The sequence below is a fragment of the Rhinolophus sinicus genome, chromosome 3 (genome assembly GCF_057876585.1).
Source record: "Rhinolophus sinicus isolate RSI-liver-muscle chromosome 3, RSI-T2T, whole genome shotgun sequence".
Lineage (NCBI taxonomy): Eukaryota > Metazoa > Chordata > Mammalia > Chiroptera > Rhinolophidae > Rhinolophus > Rhinolophus sinicus.
Genome location: NC_142503.1, coordinates 183,254,196 through 183,268,437, shown reverse-complemented (window position 1 = coordinate 183,268,437; position 14,242 = coordinate 183,254,196). Strand labels below are relative to the sequence as shown.

Genomic DNA, 14,242 nt, shown 5'->3' with positions numbered 1-14,242 from the left:
TCAAAATATCGTTATATTTTGGAACTTAAAATATTTTTTTGCTCTGACTTTTATTTTTATACCTACATGAATAATTTAATTATAAAAATATAGTCAAATGAGCAATGAAGCCATGGAAAAATGCAGAGGAACCTTAAAGGCATTTTACTAAATAAAAAGACAATCTGAAAAGACCACAGAATCCTGTATGATTCTGACTAGGTGGCATCTAGAAAAGAAAAATCTATGGAGACAGTAGAAAGATCAGTGGTTGCCAGGAGTTGGAGTAGGGAGGGGGGTGATGAATAGGGTGGAGCACAGAGAATTTTTAGGGCAGTGAACACACTCTGTTTGATGCTATAAGGATGGACACATGTTATTATATACTTGTCCAAACCCATAGCATGTGCAATGCCAAGAGTGAACCCTAATGTATACTGTGGACTTTGGGTGATGTGTCAGTATAGGTTTATCATTTGTAACAAATGTACTGGCAAATTGATAACGAGGAGGATATTGGTAAAGAGGGATGTTATGCATGTGTGGGGGCCGGGTGTGTATTGGAACTCTGTACTTTCCTCCCAGTTTTGCTGTGAACCTAAAATTGCTCCAAAACCAAAGGTCTTTAAAATATGTATAAGAACAACTATTTTTCTAAGAAACATGGCTTCTTCATTCTTTATTGTTACTTGGAAAAAAAAAACGCAAACTGATTTGAAAGTTTATACCTTTAAGTATAGCATTACTGACCTAGTGTTCCATATGAGCACAGACTTGCTTCTCCGAGTCCTGCTGGTTTCCCAGTGAATCAGCTCCATGTTCCTGCCCTTGTGACCAACAGCATGGAAGCGGAAGTGATTAGAATGGAACAGGATAGCTTATGTTCATCATTTTTTTCCCCCTGAAATTTCAGTGGCCTGTGTGAGAGTTAAGATGTGACCTTTATTTTATTCCAATTCCATCCTTCTTACCCAAGCTTGCTGGTCCATTGAAAGTAGACAAAGGGCCTTTTAATTCCCTATTTGTTCTACATTTTTGAGTGTGTTATTTTTAGAGCCTCTTGATAAACATGCCTATTGTCAAAGTTGTGGGAGTTTTTATACTCAGATGAGATAGATGTCTACAAACATTTTCCTTTTCTCCTTTCTCCTCCTCTCTAAAAAGAAAGGCTGCATTAAAAAAAAAAAAAAAAATATATATATATATATAAATATATGATATATTTTATATAATATATAATAAATAGATATATATGTATATATGTGTGTGTATATATACACACAGATACATATGTATGTATATATACATATACATATATATATATATATATATATATATATATATATATATATATATACGTATAACTGAGAATTCAGAATCATCTATCTCTAAAGAAGTGCAGTAGCACAATACTGAGTATGTTAGTCTTTTTAATGGAAATAGACACACTTAAGGCAAAGAAGAAAAATTGTTGTTACAAGGTTTAAATGTGCCCCAGGGACTCTGTATTAAGGCTCAGTGTTATTGCTCTGATCTGAAATGTGTAAGACAGTCACAATCCTAGAGCAGGGCACATGATAGCTTTACAGCTAAACTGCTTTTATGAAAAAAACAAGCTTTAAAGGGCAAAATAACATAGTAATAGAAATTCATTGGCATGTGATGTTTTCTTCTCTTTTTATAACTGCTTTTACTGGGTCAGTTTTAATATAATTCTAAGTTGCTTGATCTAAGTCAAATGGAAAAGAAATCCATTGCAGGCTTATACATTTAAAGAAGGTAGTAAATGAGTTAAAGTTTATTATTAAGATTTAAAGAAATGGCTTTTAATTTTGATTCTGTTCATTTTAAAAATGTTTCTCGTGGAGTATTATCAGGGTTTTCAGAAGTTTAAAGTGCATTAATATGTATTTTCTAGGTCTTCAGAGTTAAATTTTTCTTTCTTTGTCTTTCATTTTAAATTAGGTAATGCAGGAAGTAGGTTCAATATTCTGGCCTAGAATGCTGCTTGCGTGTTTACTTGTTTACTGACTCATGGTATAGAGAAAGCAGAAATAATGTTTGAACTTAATGATATTTCAAGATGATATGGTGGAAATGCAGTATATTGCTTGGGGTTGCTCTTCAGTACCTTACTTTTGCTCTCTACTGAAAACAATGGAATCGAAGTTCTCATTGACTAAATTTTCTAATACTTACATGTCCTTAGAGTAAAAGGAGAAATAAAAAAAAAAGAGTGTTAAATAACATTTTAGGCACCAAGTCGAGCTGCGATAGAAAAATATATTATTTTGGAAAAGTGTTATTGTAAATGGTCAGATGTTGAAAGTGGGAAGTGAGGAAAAAAGGAAATTTTATTGCAAATTCCTAGGTATCCAAGAGAATTAGAGGTTCTCTTATTCAGCTAGCTCATATATGGAAATTTGGATTTAAAACAAATAGACTGTTGACTTTCAGAAGAATTATGTTTTATAGGGTATAATTCCATGTACTGGAAACAGAAAACACAATTTGATTAAAGTTCAGCTTATTGATTTTTCTTCCTTTAATAACACCAAGTAAAATTATTAATATTTGTACTAATTATAAGAAATGAAGATTAAAATCTATTAGTGTGAGAATGAAAATAGTTATTTCCCACACTGCCCTTTAAGGGGAATGGATGTTGGTAACTGATAGGTCTTTTCTTTAGGGTGTTGGGCATGGTTATGAATATAGGTGTTCAAAATTGAGAACTGGAATAGAGGCATATTGTTCTGCCTAACTTGGAGAGGGAGATTTAGAAGCATGTGGGGAAGGCCCAGAAGCTAAAAAAATAAATAAATAAAAAGAAAAAAGTAATGAGGCTGGACAAGATGTAGGGGAACAGGGAAGAAAGGAATTCCTGATTGGTGGAGTTGCTCAGGAGAATTTATAGAGCACCCAATGTTTGAGGGAGTTTTGATTGGTGTACTCCACCCCCCTATATAATTTTATGTAAATTCCAGATCGCTCATTAATGTTTTTCATGTAAGCAAGTTATCTTGGGGTAAATGCAAAGAGGTTCGGTATTCTATTTATTGGTGAGCAGTGGCCTGTGAGTTAATTTACTAGGAATCTGGGTTACATTAGACTATCAGGTTTGATGGGGGAAAAATTTGTAGGCCAGAAAAGAACTGATAGTGTTATAGTTGGTCTGGCTTTGAGCTAAAATTGGTGGGTGAAAATTGAAGGATACTTGCATAGCCTCAAAATATCTACCAAAATATTTGTTAATTACTTTAGTGGTTTTAACATATTTCCACACATTCTTTGATATTTTCCCTCTGCGAGATGGAGCTTAATTCTTTTTCCTTTGAGTATGGGATGGACTGACTGATTCTTTTCTAATAAATAGAGTATTTTTAATGCACTAATCAAAATAAAGTGTGCAAACACTTGGGAAATGTAAATATAACTTTCTTATTTTTTTTGATGTAAAGTGTTATAGAATTTTTAAAATGTGACTTTTGCAATCATGAGCGAGGGACAGAAATGGATTAATTCTAGTTAGTAAAATGGAAAAATGTATTCACTAGAGAATTTTTTGAGTTTCAGATCTTAAGTCAAACTCTTTGAGGTCCAGCATGAGGTCAAGTCAAGTTTGTAAAGCTTAGCAGGTGTCTCCTTCTGTTTCTCTTACCTCAGTAAGCAGAGGACAGAGGTGAAAACAATCTTGAACATGAAAAGATGTGCAAATCTCATTGGAAGGATCTTAGCACCTACTGGTTGAAGGTTGCAGAGTCTTCCTAGTTAGATTTTGAACTCAGCTTTGGAAGGGAATGGCTCTTATGTTTGGGATTAACCCTTCTTATTTGAATGGGTTTATGGCCTCAAGTGACCTCACCTGACTTGGGTGAGCCTTCAACTGCATACTCATTTGGAGTAGCTCCTGCTTAGGACTCTGAATCCAGAACTGGAAACCTACTATTTATAGTTGCTTGAAATTTATTAAGTGCCTGATGAAGTCTTCCTCAGAATCTCCCCTCTGTGGTAAAGCCCAGGCTGGTTTTTCATTCAATGGAAAAATAATTGAAAAGATAACCAATTAAATTTAACTCATAAACATAAATAGGGCTAGGTTGGAATCATAATGCTGAGGAATAAACTACTTCAAAATTTTATAAAGTGGTTAAAAAATGTAGCAACAATTTATGTCTTTGTTTCTTCATGTTTCTCCGTTTTCATACACACTCATATTGGGTGGGGAAAGACCGAGGAAGCATGGAAAGAATAAAGATGTCAGCAGTAATTTTCAAGTTTCCAGGATAATTTTGTTCAGAAAAATTTATAAACACCTATAACAAGCCAAAATTGAAAGATTATGCATATAGAATTAAATGTTATAAATTCCACTTACCCTCAAGACCAAATAGCAAACGTCAAAATCACTTGGTAACTACCTGAAAATATTACGATTTTAATACTTTATCAACATTAACAATTCATAATAGTTGTCTTTCATTGCACATTTTAAAGCTCTACAAATACCAAATTATTTAGTTTTCATAGCCACCCTATCAAGTTCATATGATTATTTCATCATGGAGAGGCAGTGTCACTCCGTCGTTAAGGGGCAGACAGCCGGAGTCTCTGACCTGTCTGTGTCGCTAACTAGGTGAATGAACTACTTAGAATGGGCAAGTGACTCAACTACTTGTACCCCAATTTCTCCCTTAATAGAATGAGCTTAATCATAACTCATGGATTTATCAGAAAGTTTAAATCGATATATTCAACATAGGTAATGTATTTATTAATAGTTCATATATGTAAGAAGCAGAATGCCTGGACATGGTAAACACTATAAAAGTGTTATTATATTATTATACTTAAACCCAAATTATTTTTCATTCTGATGATGTCTCGCCCCTCCATTTCTGTTTATTAGTGAGAGAAGGAGTCATGGCAGAGGGAGCTATAATCTCATGGATAGGGAACCGTGGTTATTTGATGTACACATACATTAGTAGCCCCTAGCACAGCCTCTGGCACTTTGTAAATGCACTTAGAAATTATTTGTTCAACATTTAAGTTCATGAAACTGAATATGATTGGTTATACTTACATCAAAACACTTTTTAACATGTTTTGCTGTTTGCCTAAAAATCTTTTTTCTGTTGAGCGCCATAGATCCTGTTGAAAACACTTCTGACAGTTTGGTGTTTCTCAGTTTGTATGGCCTCTACACATACACCATCTAAGTCTAAATGCTAAAATGGTCAAAATTTTTTTTTGAACACATGGAATGCCTTTTAGATGTCATGAAAGATTGTTCCAAGTATAAATTTTTCCTTAAGTTTAATTTTAACATTGAAATAAACACTTTTGTGGTTAACTTTTGAAATTTGTATTTTTAAAAAGTTTTTTCCATCTTATTAATGAAAGAAAAATGTAGAAAAGAATGCTTTTTTTCTCCTCTGCATGAAGTATGGTTTGACGAGCCAGTTACATATTGTGATAAAATGTATATGTAATAATGATGCAACAAGCATGTTTCTACCTTGATGAGATTTTTTGCAGAATTTGGAAAACTACTGAGTTTGTTTTTAGTACTATGCCTAAATTTGCAGAAAATGTAACTTTTAAATGCTGTTATTTCAGCAGCCAGCAAGCTTTGCTTGTTTCCAAGAAAACTGTTCGCTGTCTATAGTCTCTAATTGCGTAACAGAATACCGCAAGATTGGAAAAGTGAAACTAAGTGGAAATTGATTAGGAAGATCAGGGTTTTTCCCCGAAAATAAGACCGGGTCTTAATATTAATTTTTTTTCTAAAATATGCATTAGGGCTTATGTTCAGGGGATGTCATCCTGAAAAATCATGCTAGGGCTTATTTTCCGGTTAGGTCTTATTTTTGGGGAAACATGGTATTTGACCCCCACTGAAATGCCCTTAGGACTTCAGTGAATGAGCAGGTCGTGACTGCTTTATATATTTTGGACAACACATATTCAACTTCCTCAGTCTTTTCTTAGTAAATACTAGTAGTGTCTTTAAGTTTCATACGTATTTTGGAGTAATACAGGTTTTCCAACCTCTTTCATTTTAGGCATTGAAGAAACAAGAAGCTAAAGCAGATGAGAATGAGGGAGTAATGAAAAATAAGCTAAGACAAACTGAAACTGAGAAGAGTCAAGTAAGATATTGAAAGTCATCTTCCAAAGAGTAATGCTGTTTGGGGCCATTGATATTTGTTGAGTGCCTTGAAAAGTGTCTCAGGCCATTTGTTAGAACAACAGTGAAGCCTTTATGTATTGATGTGGAGTCACGTGGTTTGAAGGCTCTGCCACTCTCTGCTACATGCTTCTAGAAACATAGGGGACATTTGCTATCTTGTCATGTAGCCTTCTCTTCTAGGGGTGACTAAACTTTATAGTTCCTTGCTGGGGAACATTTAAAGAGCTTGAATTTGCTGCAGGGTTGGGAAAGGCCTGTTGTTTAATGATGGGTTTTTTTTGATATATTTGTTTTCATTATAGAAGACAGTCATAGTTAACAGCCTAGAGGAAAAAATCCTATGTTCTCATGAAATATTAAGGACTTTTCACATATATTCATTTCTTTTGCCCTATGGAGCCTGGCACGGTAAGAGTTAGAAGGGAATTCAGAGCGCCCAAAACTCTCCCCAGTTTGCAAATGACTAGGTTTAAGGATGAGCACAAGGTAATGAATGCTGAAGTGAAAATTTGCCCCTGACGTAACGTTCTTCATTATTTCTTTTTCTATCCAAAATTACCTCCTTTGTTTTATTTCTCCAACCAATGTCAAATTAAGTGATATGTTCATGCTGCCTCTAGTGTAAGCAATGTACGGCGGGTCCTCAGGTTTGCCCCTTGGGAGGTAAGACGGCTGCTGTTACCCAGGGTTGATGACCGATGTGGGCCTGGTAGATTTTGAAATTGTTTTGACTGAGGTGTGATTCGTTCCACCTTTATTTCTCCGTAGAAACAAGAGAACAGACCAGAAAATATTTTGTTAGATGCTGTGATTTCACATATACTTTACTTAAAAAAAAGTAGGACATTTGTTTTATGAGCCATATGTATATAATTTTTAACAAGTTATATAAATGGATTATTCTGAAATAATTACAGATTCATAGGGTGTTGCAAAACAAAAAGTAGAGAGAGGTCACATGAGCCCTTCACTCAGTTTCCCTCAATGGTAGCATTTTACATAATTGTCATTCAATATTAAAATCAGGAAATTGACATTGGTACAATCCACAGAGCTTATGCAGATTTCACCGGCTTTATGTGCACTCAGCTGTGTGTTGAGTGTGTAGTTCTGTGCAATTTTATTTCATGTATAGATTCATGTTACTGCCGTCACAGAACTGATCCGTTACCACACTGCTACTCCTTGGTAGTCATGCCTACCACATGTACAATTTGTAAAGGACGAACATACAGGTAGTAGGAAGATGAGAAAAACAAATGTTTGGTAAAGAAATATTTGCCCTGCTTTGTATTTAAGTCTTCCAGATACAGAAAGCTCTCTTTCTGGTGTAGACCTTTTAAGTTCTTTCACATAATTAAGGGGAAGGTCCAAATCTTTTCCTGTGATGGCTGGGTCTTGATTGCCTTTCGCTCAAAATAATCCTTATGCCAAAAAGGCATATTTTGGGGTGGCATATTTTGCTCCCTTTCACATCCGATTATATTTTCCCACTTGAAGTAACCTAGTCACACAGTCAGGCTTTGTAGGGTAGGTATTTAGTCACCTAACTGGCACATTTTTCATGGATATGTATCTAAGAGCAGTATTACTCAAGAAATTTTAAATGTCTTATTCTGAACTTAGATATTTAAAAATTTTAGGAATGTTGTGGGTATTGGAAATAGTAGGTATGTAAGGATATTCAGAATATACAAAATCAGCAATTGGATGAAATATATTTTGAGTCATTCGGTTTCTGAAGTTTTCATTCTAATTCATTTCATATGATACTACATGTACTAATTTAAAGAAAAAATGGCTTTAGAATTTAGATTAAAGTGATTTAGAACTGGAGGGAATCTCAGAGGTTGTCTAATAAAAAATCCTTATTTTAGAGATAACAGAAAAGAGGCCTAAGGAAAAGAGATTTAAACAGGGTCATAGTTGAGATGGGAGGTCTGGTCCGGTTCACTTTTTGTTGTGCAATTAACATTATTTTCATGGAAGCATTAATGTGTGTTTATAGGTATTTATCCTTTCACATTATCTTCTGAAAACTTTTCCACTTTTCTCCTCTTAAACTGTGCCCATATAATTTAGTTATTGTCTGCCCCATTGAACCTTTTTGTTTATCCCTTGTTGAAACTCTAGCTTGAACAGGAATTGGAGCTATCTCGAAGGTTACTGAATCAGTCAGAAGGCAGCAGAGAAACACTTTTGCAGCAGGTAAGTCTATGCAAGCTATGATAATCTGCTTTTAAATTAAATCAGGATTGAGTCTCCTTCTCTATTAAATGTCTTTGTGAAAGGAAAAACCTAGGTCTAGAATTTTTTTTTCCCCCCTAAGGATTGTGTGTCAGCACACATAAGCAAAAGATGAAATCCTTTCAGGAAAATTCAGAGAAAGCTGGTACAAAACACCCGCGCTAGTTCCCACTGTGACAGTGTATCTTGCTGACTGCTGCTCCAACTTGGGACTTATCTCTTAGCATAACCAGTGTAAAAGTGAGACTGGATGTGTAAGATAAAATTTTCCCAGGAGCTTATTTTTATTTAAAGAGGCATTGGAGAGTGAAGGAGGAAGTAAAATACTAAAACAGACCTTTGTGTGTTCAAGTTACTTTGTTTTGAATGCATCATTGTCTTATATTCACATTTTTAAGATGCTACCTGCCCCTCGTTAACCAAGGCTAAGGCTTAATTTTAGAGCCTTACATTTAGAGCATAACATTTTGCAGCCTATTAGCCCACAGTGGGAATTTGGGGCTTCTGATATGTAAAGTTTGATAACTTGAGATAGTTATCTTACGTGCATTGGATAAGGGCTTGTGGGTTTCTAACTGATTCTCTGCCTGTATTTAATACAAAATACAATTGTAGTTTCCTCTCTGTTGAGGTGTGAGTTATATAATTCACTGCATAACATACTTAGTAGGTAAATATGTCAGATGTCATAGATGTTTAGAAAGATATTACATTTTGACAATTAGTGCTGAAAATACACCATAGCACCTGTTTTGCAAAACCATTAACAATGTTCATTGGCTTTGTTCTGCAGCTGGTGGTCCATTGGAATTAATATTGTCAGAGTTCAGATTTTCTTTTTTGGAAGTTTATATTTGTGTTCGATTCCATTATGGTTATTTTGGAATTCTGATTTGTAGTTTACGATCTCCTTTTTTCCCCCCACTTTTTATTAGCATTTATTTGATGCTGAATTTACTCCTAGGCCATAAGTTTTTGTTTCTTCAGTTTCTTCTGGGAGATCTTTTTCTTCTGTGCAACCGCCTCTTCTGGTTTAAGAGCAACCTGCTCTTTCTCAGTTAGGACCATCTCAGTGTGGCAGGGGAGCTCATGTGTGGGTTAACCTTTGTTCACCTGGCTGTGCTCAGTGACCAGAGAGTCTACATCTCAGCCCTTAAGTTCAGCACTCCTCTCTGTATTTTTAAGCCTGTGCAGTAAACATTCTGCACTCTTTTTGGGCCACTGACCCTGCGTCCAGCCCCTCTGTCTGGCCTGGGTACACCTCCCGACTCCACCATTAAGGACGGAATGCCACACATTGCTTCTGTAACATGACATCCTTTAGATACTTGGGGCTCTTTGGATATGCATACCCTTGATGGCCTGGGCAGTTTCACGCGTGTTCTTAAAGTGAACACGAAGATTGGAACTTCTCAATTTCCATGATTTTTGTGGGGTTCCCTGGGCCAAGCGAATAGCGAACCGTTTTCAGAGGTTACCGCTTATGGGAAGAGCTATAATCTCATCTTTTGAAGTAAGAGATTTTTGTGTTTATGTTGTCAGTGACTTTAGCTGAATCTTTTTGCCACTGCTAACTTGTTTAATGGTCATTGGGGACATATCTGGTATGTCTAGGCAATTTGCTACTCTTTGGAAATCCCAAAATGAATAAATAATCCCTCACCTCCAGGAGTTTACAGTTTTTTCAACAGCATTTACTGTTTGTTTATTTGAACAGTACTTTGATATGTAAATATGCTAAATCCAGATCATTTTTCTTGAGTTTACAAACCTATAGACCTGGGCTCATGAAAGAAAATCAGTGAAAAATATGAAAACATATAGTACTTAATTGGAGGTGGTTTGGGTTAATAGTGCCTAGTAGAGAGGACTGAGGGGAGAATAAGGGATTAAAAAAAAAAAGTGGTCAAATTCTTTGTCATAGTAAAACCAGAGAAGGGGAAAAGACCTTCATATTTTGTGGAAGGAATAGAAGGAGTAAAGAAATGGAGCAAGAGGCTATGCCACTATGCTTGGCATACAACATTAGCTTGGCTTCAGTTTGTGCTTACCATAATAGTACAAGAGAGGTAAACTTTTTCCCCTAGAAAAATAATTTGTACTGATTTGCGAGTTCAGTTACTCTTTTCCTGCTTTTAAAACTCAAAAAATTGTAATTTTTGACTGTATGTATTTAGGTAGATGAACTCCGCATACAACTTATGAAAGCAGAAGGCGATCGAAAAGGTTTCCAGCATCAGGTATCTCAGATTTCCAAGCAACAGTCAAACCACCAGGATGAACAAGGAGATGACTGGAGATTTAGAAGAGGTATAATTCTGATCTGTAAATGTGTGTGTGTGTGTGTTTTATCTTTCTTAAATACATCCCATTTTCAGAACTGCGTTTCTTATGTTGTGCTCGTCATCTTCCTCTTTCTTTTTTTAAATATTTTTTATTAATTTTATTGGGGTGACGTTGGTTAATAAAATTATACAGGTTTCAAGTGTACAATTCTATAATACATCATCTATATATCACCTTGTGTGCTCAGCACCCAGAGTCAGTTCTCCTTCTATCACCACATATTTGACCCCCTTTTCCCTTTTCCCACCTCCCCTACCCCCTTACCTTCTGGTAACCACTAAATCGTTGTCTTGATCTACTACAGCACTTTCAAACAAATTAATAATAATTTTTTGAAACAGACTTTATTTTTTTAGTTTTATGTTTATAGCAATATTGAGCAGAAAGTACAGAGATTTCTCATGTACGCCCTGCTCCCACACGTGCATAGCCTCCCCCGTTTTCAGCATTCTCCACCAGAGTGGTATGTTTGTTGTAAATGAAGAGCCTGCATTGACACACCAGTATCATCCAAAGTCCATATTTTACATTAGGATTCACTCTTGGTGTTGTGCATTCTGTGGGATTGGACAAATGCATAATGACCTCTGTCTGCCATTATATTATCATAGAGTAGTTTCACTGCCCTAAAATCCTCTGTGCTCCACCTATTCATCTCTCTGTCCCGCTTAACTCCTGGCAACCACTGATCTTTTTACGGTCTCCATAGTTTTGCCTTTTTCAGAATCTCATATAGTTGGAATCGCATGGTATGCAACTTTTTCAAATTGTTTTCTTTTACTTAGTGACATGCTTTTGTTTCCTTCATGTGTTTTCATGACGTGCTCTCTCCCTCTCTCTTTTTCCTTCCCCCCTCCCCCTTTCTCTCTCTCTCTCTTTTACATTGTCTGAATGTACCACTGCTTATCCATTTACCTACTGAAGGCCATCTTGGTTGCTTCCAAGTTTTGGCAATTATGAGTAAAGCTGCTATAAACTAAACATCTATGTGCAGGTTTTTGTGTGGACATAAGTTTTCATCCTCTTTGGGTAAATACCAAAGAGTGTGATTGCGGGATGTATGGTAGTATGTTTGGTTTTATAGGATTCTTCCAAACTGTCCTCCAAAATGACTGTATCATTTCTCATTCCCATCAGCAGTGAATGAGAGTTCCGCATCTTTTTGTTCCACATCCTTGTCAGCATTTGCCTTTGTCAGTGTTACGGATTTTGGCCATTCTTACAGGTTGGAGTGGTGTCTCGTTGTTTTGATTTACATTTTCCTGATGACATGCATCTTTTATTATGCTTATTTGCTACCTGTATGTCTTTTTTGGTGAAATATTTGTTGAAGTCTTTGGTCCATTTTTTAGTTGCGTCGTTTGTTTCCTTATTGTTGAGTTTTGAGAGTCCTTTGTATATTTCAGTAAACAGTCCTTTATCACATATGTCTTTGCAAATAATTTCTCGCAATCTGTGGCTTGTCTTTTTGTTCTCTTGACAATGTCTTTTACAAAGCTGAAAAAATTAAATTTTAATGAAGTCCAGCTTATCAGATATTTCTTTCATGGTTTGTGACTTTGGTGCTGAATCTAAAAAGTCATCACCAAACCCAGGGTGTAAGTCTTTGAAGACTAGAAAAATCTCATTTTTCTTAACTGTTTACCAGGTTTAAAAAAATCTAAAAGTTCTCTTATTAATGAGATAATGAACTTCTTCACCTTCTTTTAACAATTCTGGAGTTTTCATCTTATAGAATACTTGCATTGTTTATAAAAAAAAAATAAATTGTACAGAAGAAATCACACTCATTGTCACCCTCTGGCTGCTGTTTGTTCCTCTGCCCACTGTGAAATGACTTCCACCTCTCTTGTAAAATTGACTTTGCTTAGTTTATTAGTGTTCTCCTCACTTAAATTCAAAGGAATCTTGCCATTACTTATCTTACTTGACCCCTGTTTATTTCTTCTTCCTCTTTGGAACTCTTCCACTGATTTCAGTACTCCTACTCTTTCCTGATTCTTCTGCCTTAGTTGTTTTCATTCTTGCCATTTGATGCTTCCCTGTTCACAGTTTGTCTTTTAAGTGCTGGTGTTGTGTAGAATCTTGTTTATGGCTTTTCTCACTCAGTACTTCTCCATAGAGGTTGTTGTTTAACATTATTGTTTAGCCACCTATAAATGATGATCCCTAAACGGAGCTCCATTCTCCTGACCTTCAGCCCCGTAGATGGAGTTACTCTTTTCACGTCTCCATGTGCTGTTCCATACATAGCGTGCTCAGTCAACAGATTTAAATCTGAATTCATCCTTTCCTCAAAACCTATTTTTATTCCTTATATCAATTGATGGCATCATCCTTTATCCAGACAGATAGCGAAGCCTAAAATACAAAGAACATCTGAAATTATTCCTTCTTCCCACCATCTAATTCGTCCTGATATCCTGTCTAATTATAGATCTAGAGATCTCTTGAATTTGCCCCATCCTCTTTTTTATTCTGCTACCCCAGTTTAGTCATTCTCCATCTCATCTGTCATCTGTATTACCCTCTTGTCTTATTCTAGTTCCTCTGTGATCTATCTTCTGTACTGCTACTACAGGGACCCTTCTAAGACACAAACCATTCATGTGACTCTCTTGATTAAAACCTCTCATAATTTATTGAGTTCTTACTACATGCAATGCCTTATGCTACTCATTTTACATTGTCTCCTTTAGTTCTTATAACTGTTCTGGGAGAAAACTACTCTTCTTATTTCTATTTTAATGATTTTTTTTTTTTTTTAAGAAAAGACTGAGGAACAAACAGAGTGAATACCTTGCCTAAGGTCATATTTATGGGAAGGAGCAGACCCAAATCTTTTTCTCCCCAAACTTGAGCTCTTAACTGCTACCATTTACTAGCTCATCACTGTTTGTTGCAAGTGTTCTTCAAAAGGGAGTGTGTGAGACAATCCTCTGGATGTGGGAGGAGAGTGTGTGTAACATTATTTATATTTTATACCTTATGTTTTAACTATTTTAATTTTGCTAAATGTTTCATTCATGCAAATTTCATTCATATAAATACCAGGGGTGCCAAAAAAATGTACACACATGACTTGTATTCAGCTTTTGTTTTTGGTATATATGGAGCATTACAATTTTAATACACTTTTTCCTTTCTTGAAATGTGTATACATTTTTTTGGCACCCTCTGTATATGTATCTATCCATCTACCTCCATACTGATATTTTATATGTGTCTATATTATGAAACATAGCCAAATATGTCTCCACACCTAAAATACATACATTTCATTAATATACAATATGTATATGCATTCAGATGTATTCATATCTCCATGTTTTATATAATATATATTCATACTAACATTTTATATATATATATACTAATGTTATGTATATATTATGAAACATCTATATCTATATGTTATATGCACACATATACAAATGAAACATTTATAAATGAGTGAATACATACATTTATAAA

At 35.3% G+C, this 14,242-nt stretch overlaps 1 protein-coding gene across 9 annotated transcripts in view; it reads left to right on the top strand.

Moving 5' to 3' along the window:
* CEP128 (centrosomal protein 128) overlaps positions 1-14,242 on the top strand; it is a 345,597-nt gene that overhangs the window by 60,551 nt on the left and 270,804 nt on the right. For all 9 annotated transcript variants that reach the window (XM_074327098.2, XM_074327095.2, XM_074327093.2 and 6 more), the window contains 3 exons: positions 6,048-6,134; positions 8,309-8,383; positions 10,600-10,732. In XM_074327098.2, coding sequence (XP_074183199.2) covers positions 6,048-6,134; positions 8,309-8,383; positions 10,600-10,732 — 295 coding nt within the window. The remainder of the gene's footprint in view (positions 1-6,047; positions 6,135-8,308; positions 8,384-10,599; positions 10,733-14,242) is intronic.